Here is a 25,099-nt window from a genome sequence, read left to right on the forward strand (position 1 = left end):
CTTCGTGCGTTCTACGCCACACGGAAACCCGGCATGTGGTGCCGTGCATCTCGACGATGGCCTCGTCAGTAAACAGGACCTCCTCCTAGTCAGCCTCGGTCATCTTCTCGTACTTTTTAGCGTAGGCTAAGCGCTGCATAGCGGAGAGGAAAGGCTTTTTTCGGGCGGAACGCCCGTGAAGACCAGTCTCGCGGATCCTTTCGCGGATTGTACTGCGTGAAATAGGCTTACCAATCTCTATCCCGACCTGGGCTGCCAGTCAGGAAGCACTGCTGAAGCGATTTCGCTCTACCTCGCGAACGATGCGACGGTCTTGACGTACGTCTGTCATTCTTGGTCGACCAGACCTCGGAGATACAAGCGCGTGACCATGCTTTTTATAGTGTCTTATGATTTTTGCAACAGAAGCATTGGGCATGTTTAGCTGCGTTGCAATCTTGCCGTATCCAAGGCCACTGTTATGCTTGTGGACGCATAGTAGACGGAGGTCATGGGACCATTGATGACGTCGAGGCTTTGGTATGGGTTGCGTTGGCATTTGAGGTCGCCAAGTGCAAATGCAAAGTGAGAGTGAGCTAGGAACGCGCGCATACCATCGCAGCTTCCACTACCGCTTCATTTAAATTGATCTATGGAGGAAAGATAAAGCAACATTTGTGTAACATTATGTTCAGTACAAACTTCAGTATAAATTTTGGTCTGATCGGGGGTGTCTTGATTTCCTGTCAGCCAATTCTCAGTTGAACGCTGATTGGCGGAATGCTAACACGTTCCACCACTGAAGAAAGGGTGTGCGAGGACAGCAGAGAAATCAGCTATTGAACAAGCCAAGGTACGCGCCGAACGGATGCCTATAGCGCCCACAGGGTTCAAAGGGGTGTAAAAACGGGGGGGGGGGGGTCCTGACTTCCTACACCCGCTGTACATATGGAGATTTGCACTAAGCTATCCGTCATCCGAAGGCGGTACCGTTCTAATACTACGAAGTATTTACATTTTTAATAATGCATGTTGCTTTTAATATTTGAGTGCTAAACAGAGCTACATCTTCTCAAATGACATAGGCCCTAAAGACGCTTTCAATGCTGCAAGGAGCTTAGCGTACACGTAGGAATGCGTGCTTCCGAGGGCATAATATTAATATACGTAATACTCTGTACTCAATAGTTTCTGCAAGTGCCAACGACTAAAAACGAATTACAACTGATATGTTGTAGAGCTATTAATAGCTTATTTGAGAGTGAGTTAACTGACTGAACTGCCCAATCGTAGTACGTTTGGAACATAAGCTGACCGTAAGAACTGGCCGTACGAATAGATAGTTTTAGATTGAACAGAATGAACTCATATGTGTTACTGCTGTAAACCATTGTTTTCTAAGAGTTGTTTAGACAGCAAAATCTGATACTACTTAACTGGCGGACGTCGCCGACAGGGGCGTAGGATACGATTTTAAATGGAGCGGCAAGACAACAACAAAACACGAGAGGTTTTAATAATAGCTGGTTAAGTAGACCCCATAAAGAAACGTTAATAAACTTAGAGCCTAATTGACGTTTAACCACCCTGAAATTAACGTTAAACTATCAAATAAAAAAGCACTGCCGTCAACAACAACAACAGCAAGGCGTCTTGCGATCCATTATCGAAATGATTTAATCATAACTGGCACAGAATCGAGTGTCTAATGACTAATTCTGAATGAGCACAAAATGAACGCTGCATGCATAAAATGTATTGCAGTTTGAATATTTTCTAGCTTTCATTGAGTTTTGTGTGCGAAGCGAGCAAAGTTTAGCTACTTACAATCTCAAATAGGCAGTGTAAGCTGGACAGACCATTACTATCATGTGAGGTAAGTTTCAAAGCGGCTGAGAAATGGCCCGTGAAATCAAGCGCGACGTTAAACTAAACATAGTGTATAGCGTTTGTATTAATGTTATCTGAAGTGCAGGTGGTTTTGGATGGAAGATGAAGATACAGGGATAGCTAGCAATCATAAAAAGATTAAATCAAGAATCTTGATTCAAGATAATTAGAATAATTATTTTTTATCAGGAAATTTGATGCTGGCCCAGATTAATGAAATAAAAAATGACGATTTCGGCACGCAGGGGTTCAGCAGGTTTTTAATAATTGGAGGTAGGAAGGCTAAAGCAAATATTAATAAAACTAAAGCTAAACTACCGCGCTCGGCTAGTTTTCCACGGATCAATGACAGTAGCGCGTGGTGGCCTCACACCTCCCCCTTCCATCTCTGTTAGTGGCGTCGCTGCGAAACCTTTCACACGTGCCGAAACCGGAGCCCCCCCTCCCGCTTCTTTACAGCGCCATGATGTCCAGACCAATTAACAATGGCGATACCCTGTTGTCCAACGCACCCACTGCAGCGGGGCCGCCGTAGCTTCAACGTCAGAGGAAGACGCTCGACTCAAAGAGTCCTTAATACAAAGTTCCTTATCCCAAGGAGCTCTAGCACAGCTTTAAAGCCAGGGATCAAGAGTTTTTAGCTCGAAATACATCTTCTTCTTCAAAACCCGAAGTGTTTTATCTACTTTTATTGCGATTAAGCCGCGTATAGCTAAATGCATATGCTTAACTATCTAGCATAGTTAAACCTAATCAAATGCATAACTTGTGGCTTTCCGTCAGCGTACTGAGAGACATTGTTATCTCTCCGGGTACGCCGTGTCCTTGTGTGTCCCACAGCGTGTAGCCCCGTTACACTCCCCCCACCACTAAGATGATAATTTGACTGTTCTCGATACTTCCTCAGTAAGGCCTTGCTCGTCTTGTCAAGACGTTAGTGGTCAATACCTCTCACGCTGCGTTCGAATCTCGTTGACACTTTCGCATCTCGGATGCACAGCTCCACACTCTCGGCTCACGGCCCAACTACTTCCGCGTCCCGAGAACCCCGCCCCCCAAGTGGTCTCCGACCGTTGCTCACAGTCAGCGCCAACTCTCAGGACCCCTCCGTCCCCTCCGTCAAGGCGTACCATCGCGAGTACCATCGCCGTCACGGCACGTGCTCCATAAGCCGTCACACTGACAAGAGTAATATTCTGAGCTCACCGGAGCCGCGTACGCCGCCCAGAGCAGCCGACCTTCTGTTTTTAGACCTCGAAGAGGGGCAGGTTGATCAGGATGATTCCATGGGCAGTGAGTCGCACTCTTACCCAACCTCCCCGAGGTCTAACATCAGCGACCCTGCACGCCACCGCAGCGTGTGCTTTGAGCACCTAATCCATTCCCAGAACGCGACGACACCGCGCGCGCCTTGTGCAATGCTTCGCCCCCTAATGTCTCGGTATAAAGAGACGGATCTTATCAATTCGGTCAATGACTTGGATATGGCTTAAAGCCAACAGATATCCGCGCAGCCGCGCTCTCATCAGTCTATTTGACCTGTGGCTCGGCTACGCACGAACCCGTCGCGTCGCGACTATGGCTATGAGCCCCGTGATATTCCCGAGACGGTGCACAATGCTGTTCAGCTGCTTTTGGACAGGACATGGGAAAATAGTATAATATCAATATTACGGGTATTATATTTACGGAATAACTTACTATTGATTTTCCAAGATAAATATAATACAAAGCTGTCCACAATAATACAATATTTTCCACGCTTCCAACCATTTCCAGGAGCGCTGACAACCAACAGTTCTCTACTGCCTTGCAAATACACTCTGCGCGCTTTGATCCACACACTCCCCAACACTACTCCCGGCAACCGACTACAAGCCTGTTAGGGCAAACACTACGCGCTGGTCGTTTACATTCCAGATGATTGACCGATATTGCAAGATCCGTGATGCGATCCTGACGGTGGAGGCTGTTGAAGAGTCTGTGCCTCGTGGCCATGCGCACCGCCGCGTTAAAGGTGTATTGGACAGGCTTCGTGAGCTGGACAGTGTGTGTGTGAAAATCCAAGCAGAGGCGTGCACGCTTGCCGAGGTGCGCCTGTTGTTTGACGCGTGTGCTGCTAAGTATACTGTCATGGCTAACTACTTGGCACCAACAGCTAAGATTGTTCACTCGCCCCATTTCGAGTCTGCAATAGTGAAGCTGCAAAACGACCTACCCCTCTCCGCGGATGAATTACATGCAGTCGACAGTTTCATTTTATCTCCGTCTACCGCACAAGAGAAAGTGCCGGCTACGGCCGACTTCGCGACCTCCATCCTCCGGCAAGCCAAGAAGCCACGGCTTGCATCGCAGGCGTCTGTCGAGTATGATCCCCTTCTGCTCTGCGCTCCTCCGACAAGCAACACGTGCGAGAGACTTTTCTCTGAGTGTAAGCTTGTTTTTACATCGCTACGTTCATCTACTTTACCAGCTAATTTTGAAACGGCCATGTTTCTTCGTGCTAATCGCAGTATGTGGAACTGCTCCACCCTTCTCGGTTGCATCGAAGACTAAGTGATAGCAATATATTGTGATTATTGCAGTGATTATTATTGTGTTGCCAGGTATTGCAGTCTTTATTACGGATGTGATTCACGCAAAATAACACTGGGTATTGTATTTCGCATGCCCTGCTTTTGGACACTTATATCTGTGGCCCGGCGGCCTCTACCGCAGATGAGGGCGATGTCACCAGCTCCGTGAACGTTTCCTGACTCTACAAGTCACCACCCTTCAGGAGTATAGATAGCACCTTCGGCTCAGCTAAACCAACCGTCGACTCCAGTCATGCTCACAATCCCTGTGACCCTGAGCCCAGGAGAATCTTCGGTCGCTTACGGAGCGCAGGTTGTGAGCTGGGTCGAGCGTGCTCGACGGCTCCCCAGCTATGCGGCTCTCCGAGATAGTTTCGCTGAATCGGACATTCGTTTAGAGAGGCGTCTACGTCTGGATTTCGCAAAGTCGAAAACGCGACGACGCACTCCTGGGCCTCGTCCTCAGCACGATGTCGCCCCTATTCCTTCCGCCCCCGCTGCGAGAACGGCTCTTTTTTATGAGTCTGCTGCTCCAGCCACCGGTCAGGGTCTGAGCTCAGCTGCTGACCTTTCTTCTCCCCTGTCTACGGGGAAGCGCTCCGCGCCTGTCGACGTCGCCGTACGCCGGGTGGCGCGCAGGCATCGGATTTGACCGATTATAAGCATCCCCGACGTCTGGGCAATGTTCCCGTATGAGGACCATAAACCCCCACGAGTTTTGTGAATGAGGATACCTTCGCCAGCTCACCCGATACTGGGTTTGACCCTGACACCGACGCCGCGCCACAAGGCGTTCCACATGGTAGTGGAGCTGTCCATGCTCGTCGAGCAGCACTGGAGGAGGATGAGCTCCGCTGTATTACCGCGCTGCAAGTCGTAGCGACTTATTTGTGCTGGAGAGACGTGTGAGCTCGTTGAACAGATATCTGAGGGATACGAACGACGCCCTGCTCCGGTTTGCGGGCGATCTTGAAGGGATCCATACCCGTGTGGACTGGTGTGACCAACCGCAATCGGTTCAGAACCGGGTCTCTGATCTCGAGCGTGAGGTTGCCCAGCTGCACGGTCAGCTCGATCTGTTTCTGCATCTTCAGTAAACGCTCCCCCGGGCTGTGGCCCTACCACCCGCTGTCGCTGCTCCCGTCGAGTCTCCGCCACTAGCTCCTGTTCCACCTGCTGTCGTGGCCCAGCCACCGGTCGGTCCGGCGTCAACGCCTCTGCGCTCACCCGGACCGGATCTCAATATGGCTTGAGTAAGCCCACGTTCAAACTACGGCCGCACAAGTACCACATCAAAACGACTAAAGCTGAATCAAGATATTCGCTCTCGTCCGATGTCGTAGTGTACAGTATTCGCACAATTGCTTCCAAATCTTGTTTTGGGCATGGTGGATCGACTCGCTCGTTGCCGCTTTCCTCTCAATTGTGCAGTACCCCCCCCCTAAGTCCCGAAAGAATCGTTTGTAGCGGGGGCTTTAATAGACCACTTGGAAGCGGATATTTATCCACCAACCAGTTTGTTTACGTTTCCATAATATAGTGTTGGTGGCTAAAATTTTGCCATGCGACCTAGCTAATGAATATGCATACTTGTCTAGCGTAATACGCAGCACTTTGCCTATCTAATCAGCGTCAATGAGTTCGTGAGCGGCTAAGAGTATCACTTTCGTCTTCCAGAAACGAGACGAAGGAGTTTAGAGCCGTCGTTCCAGCCTTCTTACTGTTACCAGGAACCAGGGACGCGTTCGACATCTCTACTACTCTGCAATTTTATATGTGTAGTGAAACATTTCCTATCGGCTGCCGTCGGAAACTTTAAGATATTTTTAGGATATGCATTTATATATAAGTTAGTATCGCACACAAAATATTTTTGAAAGATTCCAGCTAAATATGGTCATTATGCTCCAATTCTAAGGGTGCCCCCATTAGCGTAAAATAGCTTCAGGAGTGCCTGTGCTTGGCTGAAATTCCGGACGAGCTGTTTCTGTGCATTTACGTAGACAGGAACAGGTTGGAATGCAGAGCATATTATACCATAACATAAAATCTTGACCTCCGACAATCTCCGACCTGTATCAAAAGAGTGGCATTCCTGGGTCAGTTTCTCTTAAAATATTTCTTAGAAATAATCATTTAAACTGTGGGCCACATCGAAAACGTGGTTACACAAAAAAAGCAGATCGGGGGCGTGAGCGAAGGGGTTTGTGGTCGCGGCAGGCAGGGGCGGTGGTAGTTCGATACACAGGAGTGCACAGGAGGGGGTGACAGGGCGGTGCACAGGCGCCAGCGAGATGGTGGTGGTGAGCTGAGCTGGTGGCGGCGGTATACAGATGGCAGTGAGTTGATGGCGGTGAGTTGGTCGCAGTGAGCTGGTGGCGTGTGGTGAAAATGTGTCGCCGAGCTGGTGGTGGAGGCGATAGGGTGTCGTGCGTGCGTGCGGTGGCAAGAATTTTGCAGTGGTGGACTGGTGCTGATGGCATGCGGTCGACGAGCGAGTAGGAGCTGCGTAGCGCGGGGCAGGATGCTGGCAAGCGTGTGGAGATGACAGGTTGGCATGGCCGGGAGCGCTCCGAGTATTAACAATTTAATACATGCACATTAAATTGACATATGCTTTCAAATGCCCTACGAAGTACAAAATTAATGGATCTTCACGCAGGGTTTATGCATGTAATGATGAGCTAGCTCACTGCAGCGCTGCTGCCGGTTGTCGAAGCTATTTTACCTCTTCTAAAAATCTGCCCCTGCAGTAATTTATTATTATTATATCTAGTCTAAAATGTAAAATTGATGTGTGGTAATGAGTGCACTGGTCGGAGAAGTCGGAGAAAAGACTTTATGCATGTGATATGCCGACATCTTGAAATCTGTAAGAGCATATCCATATATCTCGAGACCCCTCCGGCCCGATATGTCAGAGCCAGCTCCGACAAGGCTAAACCTAACCCTTACTATTTGGATTGGCCAAATCATTTTGTCAAGTCAGTATGATTGGATGTTCGAAACATTAAAATGGATGACTGGTGATTAATAACAATACTAGAATTAAGTAGGGTCGGAGAATTGATGATATTCATCCGCGAGAGGCGGCCAAAAAAACACATTATACTTACGTGAATGCTAATGTAAGTCTTTTTAGGGCAATTTAAAATTCGCGGAAATGTGAAGATATCAATCGAACAGTATATTTATTAATACAATTTTTGGTGGAGCCGGAAAACCTTGAATGAAATCGACCAGTGCAATACAGCAGCTGTCGCGGTTATCCGGATGTGAGCGCCTCCACCGAAAATTCTCCGCGAAAAAATAGGATGACCACCACATTACTGGCAAGGCTTCATTAAAAAGAAAATTACATGAGCAGATCGTCTATTCATAAATATGTAGCCGTAACCGTATCTGCGCTAATCCGCGATGGAATTATTCATTTGCTCTTGCAGGCGATCGGAGTGGAACCTGAAAAAGCGTTTTTTATCAAAGTTTTAGTATGTCTGCATGGAGTTTGTGTTTGCTAAGCGTACCCGGTAAAAGCCAGTTGACTCTACAGAGCAACGCTAAATAAGCCCGCAAAGAAGCTGTCTGTACTACACAGACTGTAAAGTCTACAGACTCTGTAGACTCTACAGGATCTCTACGTGGAGGGGTCCCGAGAGCTGCGATCAGGACTTGCAGCCTGCGTCTACAACAGCTGTCGTTGACTTTGTCTCAGTAAAGCGTATCATAATAAGATAAAACATGTTTTTTTAAGGACGACCTTCGCGTCCAGGTTTTCCAGATTTCGAAAATACTCAGATTTCTGATTCTCCATGTATTGTCCAGGGATACCCCCATGTTTCTTCCAGGTTTCCTTATACAGAGTGGAATCGGTCGCGCGTAGTATATTCCGAGCGGATATATTACGCGACCAGGTATTCTCCAGTAGGAAAACCCTGGAAAAAGCATGTGTGCGAGACTTGAGCAAAAGTCAAAGTGACGGCAGTATAGCGTTGCAGATAGAGGTGGAGCCAATCCGAGTATTGCCCCAAACACAGGTATTGTCCAGGGATAATACCTGGGGAATACATATGTGCTCTACTTGCGAAGAATCCGAAGTGAGCGCAGCTGATCAGTGTCGGCGCCACAGGCGCCGACACTGTCCAGCTGCATAATGTGAGTCCAGGTATTTACCAGTTGGTCCCCAGGTATAGCCCATGTATTGTTATTTGTTAGCTGCTAGACCACCTGTTGCTCTTCTTCTGGCTTACTACTTCCGCTTCATCTTCAAAATTGCGTGCAGCATTGACCAACGCAGCTTGGTCAACCCTTTCGCCGAGACGTCACTTGGAGCTGCATCGCTCACACAACTCCAAAAGAAACGGCAAACGAAAATACCAGAACTGTCGCTGTCTTTCTGGATCGGGTCCACTAATTCCAGGACTGAGTAAGTTGTATCCTTCGTTGCCTTCACTAAAATCTTCGCCACTAGCAGATGCAGCGATTTCCGGTGCTTCTTGCCATTCATGCTGTCGTACACTTTGACTTGTTTGGCACCTCGACCGATTACTATACCACTCCAGTGAACACCCCCAAGATTAACAGGCAAAAGAACGAAATCTTGCACTTCGACTCCTCTAACAATAGAGCAGAGTGTTTTGTCACCAACGCCACTCTCCTCATCTGTTGGGGGCAACATCACAGTGATGTTATTCTTGTACTTCGCGAGATACACAGTGAACGCACGCAGCGCGTTATCGTTCAACCAGGAAGAATCTCTGAAGCGAAACAAGTCACTGTACGTCAGGTCAAACCCGAATCCGTTCACTGCAGCATAAGGCCAAGACTCCAGTAGGTTCACGGCTGCAGTTTGCGCTGGGGCTGGATCGTCCACAGCAGCCTTTACAGATCGGGTAAGCCAGGAGCAACATAACACTGCTTCCCTGCACGCGGCTTGCAGATTCCACAAGAACTTCATAGCTTCCAACTGCTCTCGAGTGAAGCGACCAACTTTTTCAATGGCTACTACGTAACAAGCCGCATTATCCATTTTTTTCCCGTCACTGTTCAATTCAATATGTTCGTCACTTGCGAGCCCCTGTTTCAGCTGATCTAGTGCGTCGTCAATAACCGATTCCGCCAGTCTAAACCGAACTCTATCTGGCACGTATTCCATATCAACCGACCATTTGATCACAATCGTTTTGTTTCTCGACTTGACTTGGTATGTTGCCAGATACGACCCCACCTCACGCACAGGTGGCAGAATTTCTTGAAGGCTCGCAGAAACATCACAGACGTCGCTTTCACGCAGCAGTGCCCTGAGTTTCATTCCCTGATTGTACTCTTTGTGCGCAACTCGTGCCTTTTCCTTCATCACTGAGCGATTTAATTTGGGTCGTCCCACTCGCCTGACATTGCCTGATAATCTCACAAGCAGGGGTGTCGAAGCTGTATTGCAGTCAGTGATTGTCATTTGCGTCCCAGATTCAGCTACTTGTGTAGCAGACTCAGCATCGTATTCATCATTGTCCTTTTCATTTGACTCGTTCTTGCTACCATTAGGCGTCCCTGTGGTATCGGGTGGATCGTTACTGCTGTCACCAAAGCCCGAAGCACTACCCGTGTCGTCATCACTTTTGTCCGGCGTGTGGGGTCTGGTTTGTACTACCTCCTCATCCGTTATGTGACCTTGGCGCAAATTGTACCACCACGTCTCCATTGCTTCTAATGCAGACTCAAACTGATCATCTGGAAAGCGCGCAAGCTCACCACCAATTCGTACAAACGCTTGTTGGGCACGGCGATATTTCTCTGCTTCACTCAGTCCAGAAGCCCCAGTCGCTGTGCTTCCCTTCGCCTTGAATATCTTTGCAACAAACGGATCGGCAACCTCGGACAGTTGCTGCAACTGTAGACGGCTCTGTCCAAACCATCTAGCAACAAAACACTGATGTTAATAATTAAAACCTGGAAAAACCTGGACAAAACCTGAACAATACCTGGGTGCTATGGCGGCGAAAGGTACCACGAACGGGTGGCCGCACGACTTCTTGTACGTCATGGCATGCCTGCACGGAAGCTTCATGGTCTGGGAAAACTCGCAGTCACACGTCCAGCCTTCCTTCTCCAAAAGATATTCGTGGCTCCATGCCGTACAGCTATTGTTGCACCATTGTCTTTGAATGCGTAGCGTTCGGCAAGTGTTCTGTCTACCGAAATGTCGTATTGAGTTTTGATTGTTGGTGATAATGTGCTTCATCTGCGTGAGAACAAATTCTTCATAGGTGCCAAACTTCTTCGAGTTGCGAATCACATTATGGAGCCACTTTATCACATGGAAATGACACAAAAGAACACGAGCCTCTGGCAGCTTCTTTCGAATCACATCGATTTCTTGCATGTCCTTATCGACAATGACAATACACACGAAACGCCAATGCTCGTTCGCTCGTTTAAAATGATCCAAGCTTTTCGCCATGTGCCAATCGGAGTATGTCTCCATCAACGAGTACTGGACGGGCTGACCTTGACCAAATTGATCCATTGCAACGATACTCAGAAGCTGGTAGTTGTATCTATACAGAAACCCTGTTAATATCTGGTAAAAAACTGAAAAAAAACTGGAACATTTTTCACCAAATACTATGAAGAAACTCACTTGTTCGTCTTGTGTGTGCAGTCCATCTGGAGCACCTCTGGGAAGCTGTCCTGCATCGCACGCATGTGCTCACTCGAGAACGATATCACTCCGGTGTCGCCGTGCGCACTTTCGTTCACCGTGGCCACATTAGCTGGTGACTCCTGGTTAAAGTCCAAGATCATCTCTGCAACAGCGTCATCATCAGAAAGATCAACATCTAGATAGATACACAGTTCTTAGTTAGTCAGGACATTTCCCACCCAATAATACACTAGCATAACTTACCTGACTTCTTCATCCTAGCTATCAAGTTGCGAACATCATCCATGGTGACAGAGTGATTTGAGTTGCTGCGAATATAGTCGTAAATACTCGAGGTTCCAGCTTAAGCAACTCAATCCCGGGCATAAGCGGTGAATCAGCAGGAACCTGGCGAATACCTGGATAATACCTGTAAACTTCCTCGGAGACGAAATGGTTATGAGAGTACACCTCACGCTTCATCTTGATGCACCATGTGCCATCGTCCTTCTTCGAAACCTGGGCCAGCATCTGGAACGGACACTCTGTGCGGCGCAGCGTGTGAGAAGTCCTCTTACCCGACGATCGTTCACGCTCCCGCCAGCCATGAGTGCAAATATATTTTCGCTGAAACGGTTCCATTTCTACGGGCACCAACGGGATCTCAGAATCAGGGCGACCATTGTAGCGTACTTGTGCACGGAGGTCAGCATTACGGCGCGAAACTCGGATCACCTCTTTGATCACAATCTTCTGGCGCGTCGAATCCATGTACTGCTTCAAACTCACTTCGAGGTCCGCCCAGGATTCGTGTTCCGCCTTGAACGGGGGGGGGGGGGGCTGGACCAGCTCTTCGTCTTCTACCATGGAAGCCGACCTCTTTTTGCCTTGCCGGTTCGCACCGGTCTGCCGCATTTTGTTTGTCTGCATAGTATTCTCCTCTCGGTTTTCTTGGTCCGATGCCTGGCTTTCTTCACCCTCCTCCTCCTCCGCCGGCCCCTCCTTCGAATCTCTTGACGCTTCAGAAACACATTCTTTGGCACCTTCTTCGTGCCCTGGTACCTCCGCCAGAGCGTCCGCTGAATCACCATCCATTCCCTCGCTGGCACTATCTTCTTCGTCGACTACAGCGTGAGGGCCAAACTGGCCACGAATCTCATCAGCACGCTGGCATGCTTGGGATCTCGCCGCGCGGGTACGAGCGTCCATTACACCGGCGAGCCGGGCTGCCTCCATTCTGCGAGCCTCCTCCTCCTTGCGTGCCTCTTCCGCCATCTGCGCCTTGATCATCGCTGTCTTGTGCGTTCGCGCCATGGTGGGGTCTTCCGAGGGCGCTCCGGTGTCCTCCGGGTGCGCTGCCAGCCGTCCGCCACGTGTCACGCTTCCCCCCCTGGAACTGAGTGGCTGAGGCCAAAAGAAAAATTACGGTAAGAAAAACGGTTTTAGTTACAACTGGAAAATACGTGGACGCACACCTGGAAATTCCCTGTTTGGAAAAACCTGGACGCGAGGGGTGCCGTTTTTTTAAACAAGGCTTCAACTTTAAAATAGTTGAAGCCTTTCTTTCTCCTTATTATACTGTACCAACTCGTTGAAAGCGGAACGTACCGGTATCGAACACGGGCTCCCACAATGAACAATGGCGGGTTAATGTGGCGTTCGCCGGTCGCACAACTTCATTCATTTTTTTGCACGATTTCCAATCCGAAACACCATTCCCACTTTTACTCTCTAACGCGCACAGGCACCAGCACTGCTGGCAGCAGACTGTCGGTCAAGAGCAATTAACAAGCTGCGTGCGCACCAATGAAGCCTGCAACATGGTTGCGATGGGTACTAACAGCCAACTAAGTCACGCAGGTCTCCGCGGCATTCGGAGACTCGCTCACTAGCGGTTCCTACAAGGAAGGCACTGTGCATGCAGCAAATCAGGTACAAGAGTCCACATCGACGGACGAGTATTTTTCGCCATTCGCTACTGATGCGCCGTCCGAAGCACTTTTCCAACGCAAGGATGGACTCGCCGCGCTCGCCCCCATCATCAACGTCGCCTCCAACCTGCTCAACAAACCGATACCCACCAACAAATGGTGGGGGAACCTCATCCACACCACAACAGAGGACATCGACACCGTCGCCAACCCCGCATGGTCTAATCCGTACGCGCTCAAGCTACCCAAAGAAGCACCTTTCGGTATACAAGCATACTACTCGTACACATACCGTCAAATGGCTGGTGAGGTGAATGGCGTCGTCCGATACTATCTGCATGAATTCCACAACGACGTAACGTTATCGGCGAATGAATTCGGGTCGACTAAACCAGACTACGAGGTGTACTCGTTCAGTGAAATGGGGGTTTCTGTGCGGACGTCTGTTACAGGCAGTAAAAACTGCATGGACTCCGCGCTGGTGCATGGCATGGCGTTCGTATCGGCAACGTACGCCGGTTTAACGCCCCGCATCGAGACCGAATATGCCATGACGCTGCAAGATGCTCGACGCCGGGCAAGTACGTGGTGAAGCTCGCGAACCAGCAGACGTGGGTGATATTTGCGAGCGACACGGGTGCTTCGTTCCACATCACGGGGTCAGCTCTTGTGAGCAATGCGGTTTACACTGGAACACTTCGGATGGCGATTCTACCTGAGACTGGCGATGAGAGTGTCTACGACGACTACGCGTCGTGTGTTGTCCGGGGTGGAGACGTGTCAGTGCAGTCCCGAACAAGCTACTCGCTGGACTGGGAGACTGAAGGCAGTAGCTGTGACAGCACGGGTCTGTTGCATTTCGCGCTACCGCATCAAGTGGAAGTTATGAAAGAGGCTATTACGACGAAGAGCAAGGGTGCCATCGTACTGCACTCGAGCACTCGTGGTGATATGGTGGCTCAAGTGACGAAATCTGGTAGCTGGGCCTTGACAGAGGATGAAGCAGACGAGGAAGTAGACTTCTATCCATCAACTAAGCCGTCAGCTGATGTAGTTGCGCAGGTTAACCTTCTGTCCACGTTGCAGAGCGACATTGATAGTGCGTGGAGCTTGGACAGTGGTAGCTGGTACTACAACGGCAAGGCGTATCAGAAATATGCCTCGCTGTGCTTGATCGCAGCCGATAGCTCTGTAGTCGGTGATGATACAGCACTCTTGAAAACTTGTTTATCGAAACTGGAGGCTCTGGTGTGGCCTTTCGTGAATAACACAATGAGCGTGCCGCTGGTGTATGAGACATCATACAAAGGTATCGTAACCAGCCAGGTTTTCACCGCCAACGACGTAAATGTGGAATTCGGCAACGGGGTTTATAACGACCACCACTATCACTACGGCTACTGGATCACGGCGTCGGCCATTCTAAAGAAACTGAATCCGTCGTGGTCGGGAATGGCACAACTAGAGACAATGGTGTGGACGCTGCTTCGTGATGTTGTAAACCCGAGCTTGGACGATCCGCATTTCCCTAAGCTCCGTCATTTCTCGTGGTATTTGGGACATTCATACTCGCACGGTGTGACTCCCATGGCCGATGGCAAGGATGAAGAGAGCACGTCAGAGGACGTGAACTTCTTTTATGGTATGATACTCTGGGGACAGGTTTCGGGTAACAAGGCGGTGGAAGATCTGGGCAGTCTCATGCTACGCCTCAACGCTCGTACCGTACGGACCTACTTCCTCATGACCTCGGACAACACGATACACCCGCCTCAGTTCGTTCCGAACCACGTCACAGGCATCTTCTTCGACAATAAAGCGGACTACGCGACATGGTTCGGTCCCGAGAAGTATTGCATCCACGGCATTCAGATGATCCCGGTGTCACCTATCAATGGTTTGGCACGTACGAAGACGTTTATCCAGGAAGAATGGGATGACATTTTATCAAAGGAAGCGATTGTTACGGGTGGTGATATTTCCAACGCGTGGTTGTCGCTGTTACTTGTGAACGAGGCTGTCATCAACCAGGGCGATGCACTGGCAAAGCTGCCGTCAGTCACCATGGATGACGGGCTGACCCGTTCGTGGGCTCTGTACAACGCAGCATCTCGAGGAGATTCCGGTTCTACAGGGTCGACGAAGTTGGTTACGGTGCCTCCGAGTACTAACACGAAGGCGCCCACGGTCACCACTGCGACTCCGAGCACCACGACTGCAATTCCTTCTGTCACTACTGCTACACCAACCATCACTACTACTCCCTCGACTATTAAGACGAAGGCTCCAATTGCTACAACATCAGCACCCGAAGTCGTAACAATGTCTCCCATCTCCCAGAGTAACGTCACGAACACACCCGTTACTGCTGCTCCGTCACCAACGACAGTACCAAGTACTACGATCTCTACTCCTGCGTCGACACGTCCGCCTAGTCCACCTACATCGGCGCCAGAAGTGAATACTGGCGCTAAGTATCCCGGTTGGACATCAATCCCGCCTGGATGGACGTCCATTCCCCCTGGTTGGACTTCGATTCCTCCGGGCTGGACATCGTATACTCCTGGTGTGGTCGTCCCTGAAGGTGCAACGAAAGTGGATTCCACTGACACTACTCAGTTCGTGGTGCAAAGCTAAGCAACAACTGTGTGCAGGGTGCTTGTTATTGAAACGCGGAAATAATTTCACCCGTGGCCATGGTCCGTGGATTTATGTTTGTGCGCTCCGTAACCCAACTGGCAAACAGTGATTTAAATTTAAAATCTTACGTGGTAAATTACAGTAAGCTTACAAAACTGACTAACAGTAGAAAAAAAAAACAAGCATTGACAACCCCCTAATAAGTCTGACTTAATTTAATTAATACTGGGTCGAATGGCCCAGCAAACCGATTAACGTCACGCTAACATTCGTACAACATTCAAGAGAAATGGACGGCACCGGTACGTTCGGTACCACAGTACAGGCTGGCAGTTGTTTTGAGTATTATATTGTGCACTTCAATGCTTTTGTCGTTTTCACATGGCTCGATGCTCGATTTATAATAAATAGAGGCCGTTTTATTAAATCGAGGTCTTTAAAAAGTACAAATCGATCGACTGATAGAGCAGCCAAATCGACCGCTTGGTACCATCAAATCCACATCGATATCCTGTAAATCGACCATTTTTGAAGGTAATTCGAAACACATTTAAAACCAATCGATGCCTACCTTTTCCCTTCTCATTTTTATGCCTGGTTTTATGCTCCGATCATGCTCAACCTACGCTTTAAAACGGAGGGACATTCCATCTGTAAAGCACAATACATCTAGGAGCTTTTGCACAGTATTCAAGTACAGTATGCTTTGTCGGTACATGAACAGTGTTTTTTTTTGGCCGGCATAGTGTGTAAGACCAATACAGGCATGCAATAAAAAACAAGAGCACGCAGGCGCTGCAAGTTCCTTTAGCCGCAGTGTGGACTTTAGTACGGAGTTCAGCTGTATAAGGGTAGTCAGAGACCCAGCTGAGAGCACAAACTCAACAAAATGGAAATTTATATCATCACGGGGCGGCGACAGAGTACCAGGTTTGGTCAGGGGGTGCCCAAGGAAATAAATTGATCCATCAAAAATCCGGAGGACCCGTTCAGTATACATGTATATAGCGCTCAGTTTATCTGATAGTACTGATTTTCACGGTGGAAACAGTAATTTATTGCATAAATCGCTGCAAATGCCGACTGAAATGTAGGACCTTCTTCTAAAATGCAGTTATATCTTAGCGGTATACCAGAGTCTGCCGTTCCCGACTCTTGCGACCATACCTCTTTGCACTATGCAATCTTATCGCTGATCCTGAGGTTTTCCGGTCTGTTCCTGGTAAGTGCAGAGCTGCACTTGTTGGGACTGCTGTAGGTGTTGTTGTCTACTGATGGCCTAGGACGCTCGGCCGACTTTCTACCGGCAGGGGGGGGGCACACGGCTGAGCACCTGCCGGTCACGAGAACCATCAAGACACTATATAGCTTCGGAAGTGTAGTAATAATGTGGCCTGGTGTGGAGGAGCGACGCGATCTTATTGAAACACATTGAGAGAAAGACGGCATTGCATGGGCGTATTGGATTTATTGGATAGACCCTTTGTCCGCTTCTCACTCAACCCCAGGACCACAGAGATCACTACTTGTCTCGGAAAGCCTCTAATGCAATACATTGGTTGTCATTTGTGATTCCTTAGTGTCGCATTAGCTATACGAACGTTGGGGTGACCTGGGTCAAGCCACGACAATTGTGTGGGGAGGAACTGCAAAATCGCACTAACGCTAAACGAAGAACACTATTTTGGTCATCGAGAGTACATTTTAGAAGCTTCAGTGTATTAGGCCTCTAAACATTGGCTCCGTCATATTAGACTCCGCGACTACAGTGCCCGCCAAATCATTAAGACCCCCGATTTGGCGGGACAATTCTGACAATATCTCGGCTTCTAGCCTGAGTTGAGAGCTGCTACTTTGATATGTTCTCTCTATTAGGCTTACAGAGGTGCCACTTGTGTTAACAACTTAGATTTCTATGTATCTGACAGGGCTGGTATACAAATTCAAGGTTTGGACATCAGCGTCAAATTATTAAGACCACATCCTTTTTATGACGAAAAAACACTTTTATGAACAGACCCTTACAAATTTCTATATTAAAAGAGTGATGGTCAAAATAAGTAGATGGTTGGCGGAAATGAGCGGGTAGCTAGACGCTACGGAGGCTGTGAGCCTTTCATTTTCTAATGGGCCACGGCAAGACCCTCTCCCAACAAGAGTACTGGTTTATCGTCGGTCTCCACGACGGAGGCGTCTCTCTGCACGAGATCGCTAGGAAGACAGGTCGGTCCCGTACGTCCGTTTGGAACGCAGTCAAGGCGGAGCGGGGACGGAAGGAAGACAGGGGTGGAGAGCGAAGGGCTGGGCGGCAACCGGCACTGACGGAACGAGAGCTGCGGCAGCTTGTGCGTGCCGCGGCGACAGGTGAGTTCTTTGCTGCGGAGCTCAAGACGAAGTTCGGCATCAAGGCGTCCGTGAGGACGATCCAGCGGGTTCTGCAGCGTGTGGACCATCTGGTTTACACCAAGATGGACCGCACGCTTCCCCTCACGGCAGCGCACAAGGCTGGCCGCATGCAATGGGCGGAAGATTACATACTGAAGCCAGGTAAGCCTCTCATATTAAAGTTTTGCTGCAATTTTGTATTATAACAATATTTTTTTTTACAGTGCCCGCCAAATCATTAAGACCCCCGATTTGGCGGGACAATTCTGACAATATCTCGGCTTCTAGCCTGAGTTGAGAGCTGCTACTTTGATATGTTCTCTCTATTAGGCTTACAGAGGTGCCACTAGTGTTAACAACTTAGATTTCTATGTATCTGACAGGGCTGGTATACAAATTCAAGGTTTGGACATCAGCGTCAAATTATTAAGACCACATCCTTTTTATGACGAAAAAACACTTTTATGAACAGACCTTACAAATTTCTATATTAAAAGAGTGATGGTCAAAATAAGTAGATGGTTGGCGGAAATGAGCGGGTAGCTAGACGCTACGGAGGCTGTGAGCCTTTCATTTTCTAATGGGCCACGGCAAGACCCTCTCCCAACAAGAGTACTGGTTTATCGTCGGTCTCCACGACGGAGGCGTCTCTCTGCACGAGATCGCTAGGAAGACAGGTCGGTCCCGTACGTCCGTTTGGAACGCAGTCAAGGCGGAGCGGGGACGGAAGGAAGACAGGGGTGGAGAGCGAAGGGCTGGGCGGCAACCGGCACTGACGGAACGAGAGCTGCGGCAGCTTGTGCGTGCCGCGGCGACAGGTGAGTTCTTTGCTGCGGAGCTCAAGACGAAGTTCGGCATCAAGGCGTCCGTGAGGACGATCCAGCGGGTTCTGCAGCGTGTGGACCATCTGGTTTACACCAAGATGGACCGCACGCTTCCCCTCACGGCAGCGCACAAGCTGCCTGCATGCAATGGGCGGAGATTACATACTGAAGCCAGGTAAGGCCTCTCATATTAAAGTTTTGCTGCAATTTTGTATTATAACAATATTTATTTTTTTACACGTGCCCGCCAAATCATTAAGACCCCCGATTTGGCGGGACAATTCTGACAATATCTCGGCTTCTAGCCTGAGTTGAGAGCTGCTACTTTGATATGTTCTCTCTATTAGGCTTACAGAGGTGCCACTAGTGTTAACAACTTAGATTTCTATGTATCTGACAGGGCTGGTATACAAATTCAAGGTTTGGACATCAGCGTCAAATTATTAAGACCACATCCTTTTTATGACGAAAAAACACTTTTATGAACAGACCTTACAAATTTCTATATTAAAAGAGTGATGGTCAAAATAAGTAGATGGTTGGCGGAAATGAGCGGGTAGCTAGACGCTACGGAGGCTGTGAGCCTTTCATTCTCTAATGGGCCACGGCAAGACCCTCTCCCAACAAGAGTACTGGTTTATCGTCGGTCTCCACGACGGAGGCGTCTCTCTGCACGAGATCGCTAGGAAGACAGGTCGGTCCCGTACGTCCGTTTGGAACGCAGTCAAGGCGGAGCGGGGACGGAAGGAAGACAGGGGTGGAGAGCGAAGGGCTGGGCGGCAACCGGCACTGACGGAACGAGAGCTGCGGCAGCTTGTGCGTGCCGCGGCGACAGGTGAGTTCTTTGCTGCGGAGCTCAAGACGAAGTTCGGCATCAAGGCGTCCGTGAGGACGATCCAGCGGGTTCTGCAGCGTGTGGACCATCTGGTTTACACCAAGATGGACCGCACGCTTCCCCTCACGGCAGCGCACAAGGCTGGCCGCATGCAATGGGCGGAAGATTACATACTGAAGCCAGGTAAGCCTCTCATATTAAAGTTTTGCTGCAATTTTGTATTATAACAATATTTTTTTTTACAGTGCCCGCCAAATCATTAAGACCCCCGATTTGGCGGGACAATTCTGACAATATCTCGGCTTCTACCGAGGCGTCTCTCTGCACGAGATCGCTAGGAAGACAGGTCGGTCCCGAACTTCCGTCCGGAGCGCAGTCAAGGCGGAGCGGGGACGGAAGGAAGACAGGGGTGGAGAGCGAAGGGCTGGGCGGCAACCGGCACTGACGGAACGAGAGCTGCGGCAGCTTGTGCGTGCCGCGGCGGCAGGTGAGTTCTTTGCTGCGGAGCTCAAGACGAAGTTCGGCATCAAGGCGTCCGTGAGGACGATCCAGCAGGTTCTGCAGCGTGTGGATCATCTGGTTTACAAGATGGACCGCACGCTTCCCCTCACGGCAGCGCACAAGGCTGCCCGCATGCAATGGGCGGAAGATTACATACTGAAGCCAGGTAAGCCTCTCATATTAAAGTTTTGCTGCAATTTTGTATTATAACAATATTTATTTTTTTACAGTGCCCGCCAAATCATTAAGACCCCCGATTTGGCGGGACAATTCTAACAATATCTCGGCTTCTAGCCTGAGTTGAGAGCTTCTACTTTGATATGTTCTCTCTATTAGGCTTACAGAGGTGCCACTTGTGCTAACAACTTAGATTTCTATGTATCTGACAGGGCTGGTATACAAATTCAAGGTTTGGACATCAGCGTCAAATTATTAAGACTACATCCTTTTTATGACGAAAAAACACTTTTATGAGCAGACCATACAAATTTCTATATTAAAAATTAGTACTTAGTCAGACCACCTTTCTTCTTGATCACCGCTAGACAGCGGCGAGGCATGGACTCTATCAGCTTCAGCAAGTAGTCTAGCTGAATGAAGTCCCATGCAGCCATGATTGCTGCCTCCAGATCAGCAACGTTTTGGTACTGGCGGCCATGTGCATACACCTTGGCCGCCATCGCCGACCAGACGTTCTCGATGGGGTTGCAGTCAGGCGAGCGAGCTGGCCAAGCCATGGTGCTGAGTTGCATCTCCTGCAAGAATTGCTTCGTTTCATGCGAGGCATGAATCGAAGCATTGTCTTGCTGAAATACAAAGTCAACACCATAGTTAGCGTGAGCAAAAGGGAGTAGATATTCAGATAACGTGTAAATATAGTCACCTGAATTCTGACGTCCACGCAAGATGGCCAGCTCACTCTTACCTGCTGCACTAAAAGCGCCCCACACCATGACGCTCCCTCCTCCATTTTGGCGACGCAGATAAGACTGTGCAGGCTGGTGCATGTCCCGCCAGTAATACTTGAATCCATCAGGACCATCTAGATTAAACTTCTTTTCATCTGAAAAAATAGTGTAAATCCAAGTTTCTAAAAAAAAAATATTGTTATAATACAAAATTGCAGCAAAACTTTAATATGAGAGGCTTACCTGGCTTCAGTATGTAATCTTCCGCCCATTGCATGCGGGCAGCCTTGTGCGCTGCCGTGAGGGGAAGCGTGCGGTCCATCTTGGTGTAAACCAGATGGTCCACACGCTGCAGAACCCGCTGGATCGTCCTCACGGACGCCTTGATGCCGAACTTTGTCTTGAGCTCCGCAGCAAAGAACTCACCTGTCGCCGCGGCACGCACAAGCTGCCGCAGCTCTCGTTCCGTCAGTGCCGGTTGCCGCCCAGCCCTTCGCTCTCCACCCCTGTCTTCCTTCCATCCCCGCTCCGCCTTGACTGCGTTCCAAACGGACGTACGGGACCGACCTGTCTTCCTAGCGATCTCGTGCAGAGAGACGCCTCCGTCGTGGAGACCGACGATAAACCAGTACTCTTGTTGGGAGAGGGTCTTGCCGTGGCCCATTAGAAAATGAAAGGCTCACAGCCTCCGTAGCGTCTAGCTACCCGCTCATTTCCGCCAACCATCTACTTATTTTGACCATCACTCTTTTAATATAGAAATTTGTATGGTCTGTTCATAAAAGTGTTTTTTCGTCATAAAAAGGATGTGGTCTTAATAATTTGACGCTGATGTCCAAACCTTGAATTTGTATACCAGCCCTGTCAGATACATAGAAATCTAAGTTGTTAACACAAGTGGCACCTCTGTAAGCCTAATAGAGAGAGCATATCAAAGTAGCAGCTCTCAACTCAGGCTAGAAGCCGAGATATTGTCAGAATTGTCCCGCCAAATCGGGGGTCTTAATGATTTGGCGGGCACTGTAGCCAACTAGGTGCTAAAGAAGCATACTTTATTACCTGGCTTGCTAAAATTCGAATTCGTGCTGAGCACTGCATCGGAATGCTCAAAGAACAACTTTCATTGCTGCGAAAACTGCGGTCATCGCTTTGAAGCAAAAAAGAAGTCAAATATATTATTGAGTAAATTCGTGTGTGTATGATTCTGCATGACATGACTATTTGGTAACCCCGTTCCTGATGACTGAATTAAACCTGAGCCAGGAAAGATGATGAAGAGGATGAAGGTCGGCTGATCTACAACGGCACCGCGGGATACGATAGGCGTGCATATTTAAGATCTCGTATTCGACAAGACGGGTCCTTACCTGCTGAATATAAACTCTCGCCTTATTACTGAGGAGGAAGAACCCGATCCACTTCATCAGCAGAAATTCCGCTGTCCAATAGCATTTTGCGCGCCAGTATAAATTGAACCAATCTTCTCGATGATCAACCTGTAGTGGCACTTTCAGAGCTAAATACGTATTGGTCTGTGTGTTCTCACGTTCGTTTCTCTCTTCGTTTAATTTTAGCTCTCCGTCGAGAGCCAGCCCATGACGATCTGGAGTGATGACTTGCCTTCGTTCACTGTATCACGGTCGCAGAAAAACGTTTTCTTATTGGGTGCGCGTTGTCTTCGCGCTCAATTGCCCTTGACGTGCTGTGGTGCGCGTTTCTTGGATCTTGAAAAAGTTTTCAGCTGAACTTGGAAGAAAAAAGCTGGGGTCAGATCAATTGGAATCCGAGTGATTATTAGCCAATCTTCTGTTTGGCTTGAGTTGCAAACTCTACTTGTATCTAACTATAAGAGCCACAAATGTATGTTGTCGTATACCTCCTCTTCCTTCAAGGGTCGGGTAGTTCGCGGCTGTTCAGGGAGTACGGTCTTGTTTAGTGGCTGCAGGAACGGTAGATAGGAACACTAGAGAGTTGAAAATAAAAGTTTGTTGATTGGCTTGGCTTCCTCTTGAGTAGAAGGAGGGAAATATAAGACTGAGAGCTAACCAAAAGAGAGGTCTAACACCTTCTCGACCTTACATACACTACACTACATATTAAAAAAAGGAAGGATTCACTTCGTTTGTTGTCGGCCTTCGTGGGACAACGGAGAGCTCCTGGGAAGGGGCTTGATGACGCGAGGTGCTTTGGTCCCACGACGCTAAGACACCGGCGTTCTGGGGCCCCCTTATAGGACCACCCTAACGGGCTCGGTCAGGGGCACCTGCGTTGTCGGATTCAACGGGAACCACCCTGACGGGACGGCTGGACGAGGAGTGATTCCAGGGCCTCGAGTCATCCCGACGGGAGGCAGAGCTCCCCTCCGTTCCCGGGTACGGGACATCCTCCCCGACTTGTCGTTCGTCGTCCTCGGCGAACGGGTCCTCTGCGTACATCTCTCACGTTAGTCATATTGACTCCGTCGTTAGTAACTTCGTCAGACAGGGGAGGCTGGAACGCTTTGGGGTAGTCCTCGGAGCGGTCCTCAACGTAGTCAGGGTCGGCAGCCTGAAAGTCATATAGCACTTCGACGTCGTCGCTGACCCGCAGACGTTCGATGTTCCGGGCTTCGGCCATACTATGCTGGGAAGCGTTTCGGCGGGTACTAGTCAATGCTAGTTCGACCAGTACTTTAGGGGAGACAGTTCTGAGGGGGCTTCTCTCGTCGTATTGACGACAAGCGTGAGATACCACACCGGCTACCACCACGACAAGAGTGTCGGCGAGACTCCAGCCGGTTCACTCGAGGCAGTAGCTGGTGGCTAGTAGGAGCAATAGTACAGTACCCATGCCCACAGGTCCCAGGAGTACGAACTCCACCAGATCAAAGACGTTGACCGGGATGTACAGCAGCAGGGACAGACATAGTAGTACTAGCCAGCAGGTGGCTTCTCCCACCGCGTACAGACGCATCCAGGTGGCCTTGAGAGCGTCCCAGAAAGCGTACCAATAGCGTATGCTCGAGTCTCTTGTACGGAGGAGGACTTCTGGGATGTAGTCGGAGAAGGTCACATTGCTGGCGATCTACCAACTCCGCAGCATCCGTCCGTAACGACCATACTTCTCTTCTCCTTTGAGCAGAACAATAGGAGGCACGGCGAAAAGCGCACTCCATACTCCATACGCGTAGGTAGCACCCCGAAGTTGTCGAAGTTCGTTAGCTTGAAGTACGTCCCGGTACAACGACGCACAGTCGCTCCAAATATCGCAGTTCATCTTGATCACACGCCACACTTGGACCAAGAACTCCCAGGTAACGTTACGTAGAGGAGTCGTTAGGACCTAGACCGCTACAGCTCCTACGTACACGGGCCACAGCTCCCAGCGGGCGTACTCGTAGAAAACACTAGCGTGAGGCTCCATTTAGATGAGAGAACACTCGGCAAATAAGAAACTGAGTACACCCAGGGCGACCCTTCTTGACGCCGTTCGACCCCCATCCGTCTTAATCACTATCCATCCGTCAAGTCTAGTAGCTGGGAAAGGAGAACTCCGATTCCTCGTCCTTTTCAGGAGCCTCTCTTGCACCCAATATACAGTTATCACAGGAACCTCGAGAGAGACAGGGCCGGAGGTCCAGGTACCGACGGGCAGTCTTCCGGCTCATTTGGCAATTTTGCCCTGACTTCAGACGCAGCCCTCGGCGCCCTCTCTCTTCACCACCCCAGTATGGGCACCTCGCGCGGAACGGCGTCGCGCCGACTCAAGGCCGTCTGGAACGTTGAGGCTTCGGACTCCGACGGTTCTTCTTCTGATGACACTCCGGCCGACAAGCGCTTCTGGATTCTCATGCGAGACGTCCTAGCCGCAAATGCTAGCTCCATCGGTCTCGAGCTTCTGGATGGCATCGCCGCCGCGATCTTGGACGACACGGGGAAGGATTCGGACGCTTTGACGGGGCCGGTAGTTATCATGCCTAAGCCGCCTCGGCAACCGACTCGCGGGAAGCCG

General features: G+C 49.5%; 1 protein-coding gene across 1 annotated transcript; it reads left to right on the forward strand.

Annotated features, from left to right (window-relative positions):
* Positions 1 to 12,891: 12,891 nt before the first annotated feature.
* Positions 12,892 to 15,653, forward strand: PITG_03535 (endo-1,3(4)-beta-glucanase, putative; the record flags this gene model as incomplete). Its single annotated transcript, XM_002906552.1, has 3 exons — positions 12,892 to 12,918; positions 12,991 to 13,526; positions 13,580 to 15,653. The coding sequence occupies 3 exons, from the start codon at positions 12,892 to 12,894 to the stop codon at positions 15,651 to 15,653; spliced, it is 2,637 nt and encodes an 878-aa protein (XP_002906598.1).
* Between the last annotated feature and the right edge of the window lie 9,446 nt (positions 15,654 to 25,099).

Source organism: Phytophthora infestans, genomic scaffold, assembly GCF_000142945.1.
Source record: "Phytophthora infestans T30-4 supercont1.4 genomic scaffold, whole genome shotgun sequence".
NCBI classification, from domain to species: domain Eukaryota; phylum Oomycota; class Peronosporomycetes; order Peronosporales; family Peronosporaceae; genus Phytophthora; species Phytophthora infestans.